A 3,044-nucleotide genomic window follows, 5' to 3' on the forward strand; every position below is an offset into this window, starting at 1 on the left:
GTGCAGTTATATTGCGGGTAACATCACATCGTCAGACGTTAAATGTCTTACTGTTTTTATCACTAAGGATTTTGACTGTGTTTATACATCATGTCGCAGTGAGTCCTCCCTTAGGTCACGAATCCTATTGAAGTCCCTTGCCTGAGCCCATAACCCCAGGGGAATATTAGTCCCAGGATGTGAAAATGGTATCTTGACATGCTAAAGAAAATATAAAAGAATCCTCTTTGGACTGGAAAGTTTAGTCAAGCGATTAATCACTAACGAAATTCAGTTTTGATTGGTGATCTAAGGCATTTTGGTGTCAAGTACTATATATATCAGGATTTCCTTGCAACAAAAGATGTGCAAGGAATTAATCTTAAGTGCAACTGTTCATAGATTATCCTTTTCTGAGTCTATATTTAAGAAACTCACTGTAAGCCAGTATTGTAAAACTCAAGACTTACTATCTCTCTTTTGGTCGTGGAATTTGTATGATGAGACACTGAGACGTCTTGAACTAAATAGCAAGAAAAAAGCGAAGCTGCCTTTCTCATTATGTGTTTGTGTGAGTGTATACATGTATGTATATATCTATATCTATCTATCTATATATACATATATATATATACATATACATATATATATATATATATATATATATATATATATATATATGTGTGTGTGTGTGTGTGTGTGTGTTTTTGTAGATTTATGTCTATAAATATACATATACATGTGTGTATGTATGTATAAATATATACATTATATATTTATGTATGCATATTCATTTATATACATTATATATATATATATATTTATGTATGTATGATATACATTATATATATATATATATATATATATATATATATATATATATATATATATATATGTGTGTGTGTGTGTGTGTGTGTGTGTGTGTGTAATGTGTGCATGATTACATACATAAATACATGCATATATATATATATATATATATATATATATATATATATATATATATATATATATATATATATATTTATATATACATATACATATACATACATATATACATACATATATGTGTGCGTGTATATGTATGCATGTATGTATATATGTATATAAAACACACATATATACATATATGTGTGTGTGTTTTATATACATACATACACATACACGCACACATATATGTATGTATATGTATTTGTATTTATATATATATATATGTGTGTGTGTGTGTGTGTATGTATGTATGTATTGGTATCACTTCACGCAAGCGCACATGCATACACACGCATATATGTATATATGTATGTATATATGTATATGTATATGTATATATATATATATATATATATATATATATATTTACGTATATATATATTTATAGATACATATAGATAGATATACATATACATACATACACATATATGTATATATATACATATATATATGAGTGTGTGTGTTGATATATGTGCATGCATGTAAAAACTTGTATGTATGCATATGTGGGCATGTGCGAGTATGTAAAATATGTATGTACGCACACAAACACCTTCCAATTTCTTGCAAGGTGAATATGAAAATAATGGACAAGATAAGGTCACAGGGAAGCCGACTAGCCTTGGTAAGGACAGTATATAAGGCACGAACATGTGTTTCTCGTCAGTTCGCTCTCTCAGCTGATCATGGTAAGGGCTCCCTTTACCACTGATAGATAATCATTTTTGACGGCCAGTAACATATTCAATATAATTTTCCACACCATTATCAACGTCAATTTCATCATTACCGTTACTGTCATCATTATCATTTGTGTCCACTGATGAATTCCATAATCTGGTGTCATTTCAGAAGCTCTTGTTTGTCACCGTAAGCGCCGCCCTCCTGCTGGGTGCCATGGCGGACCCTGGTTTCTCCCATGGTTCGTCTGGAAGCAGTTCCTCCCATGGAGGTCACTCTGGATCACGGGGAGGATCTTTTGGAAGCTCTTACTCCAGCAGAGGATCCCTTGGTGGCCATGGATCCTTTGCACGCGTCTCGTCAGGCGGTCATCGTACATCCTTCGCTGGATTCCCCAGCGGCCATGGAGGCGTCCAGTCGCATGGCGCTTCATCCGGCTACGGATCTGCTGGTTCAAGATCACAGGGTGTTAATAGGTTCTCATCCGGCGGAGTGTCCCACGGAAGCAAATTCTCCGGCCATGGAAACTCGTTCGGAAATCAGGGCGGCTCTTTCTCCGGCCATGCGACCTCCTTCGGTGGAAGTCGCGGCTCATACGGAAAGTAAGGAGAGGAATCTACAGTTGAAAAGGCATACTGGAATTTTTTCGATTTTCTTTCGATCTGCTGTAGTAAACTTGAACATAATAAATTCTTCTTGTATCACAGAGAGACATTTATTCTTCCTTTTGATTTCATCATATTTGCTAGGTCATGTATACATTTTACTTTTTGGCTTTGATATATAACAATACGTACACAATCGCTGATAGACATAGACGCACACAGGAATACACGCATGCTCATACATACAGACGCATATTCATACGTGTGTGTATGTATATATATATATATATATATATATATATATATATATATATATATATGTATGTATGTGTGTATGATATATGTGTGTATATATACATGTGCTAAGTAAAGAGAGAGAAATAATGGTGAGGGGTGAGGAATAGGTTCAAAGAAATGAGTTTAATATCTAAGTATTATAGAAAAATACCTTAGTCTATCTGGGGAACTTATACTGGTTATAATGGACTGGACGATTGGGCTGAATAACAAGCGTCTTAGTAATTTGGCCTCCAATTTCCAATTGCCTCTTTTCAGTAGCAGAATGCCAAAATATATACCTTACGTTCCTAGCGTCATAAAACTGAAGTTTAGATTATCGTATCCTTTAAGTGATGGCATGTGTGTTACCGTAAAATGGTCCGTACGCTGAAAAGTTTGCGAACAGCTGACTTAGAATATAGAGATTTTACTCTGCCAGCCACACGTAAATCTCACTGGGCATTATATGTGGCTCCAGAACGGTGAGCTATGCTGTTCTCTATATTTTAC

At 34.3% G+C, this 3,044-nt stretch overlaps 1 protein-coding gene across 1 annotated transcript; it reads left to right on the forward strand.

The window, feature by feature from the left end:
* Positions 1–1,645: 1,645 nt before the first annotated feature.
* On the forward strand, positions 1,646–2,356 carry LOC147469487 (uncharacterized). The gene is made up of 2 exons (XM_086548537.1): positions 1,646–1,658; positions 1,822–2,356. The coding sequence occupies exons 1-2, from the start codon at positions 1,656–1,658 to the stop codon at positions 2,254–2,256; spliced, it is 438 nt and encodes a 145-aa protein (XP_086404663.1). The 5' UTR covers positions 1,646–1,655; the 3' UTR covers positions 2,257–2,356.
* Positions 2,357–3,044: the final 688 nt, after the last annotated feature.

The sequence above is a fragment of the Penaeus japonicus genome, unplaced genomic scaffold (assembly GCF_977035675.1).
Source record: "Penaeus japonicus unplaced genomic scaffold, GWHDUDI00000001_assembly GWHDUDI00000021, whole genome shotgun sequence".
Lineage (NCBI taxonomy): Eukaryota > Metazoa > Arthropoda > Malacostraca > Decapoda > Penaeidae > Penaeus > Penaeus japonicus.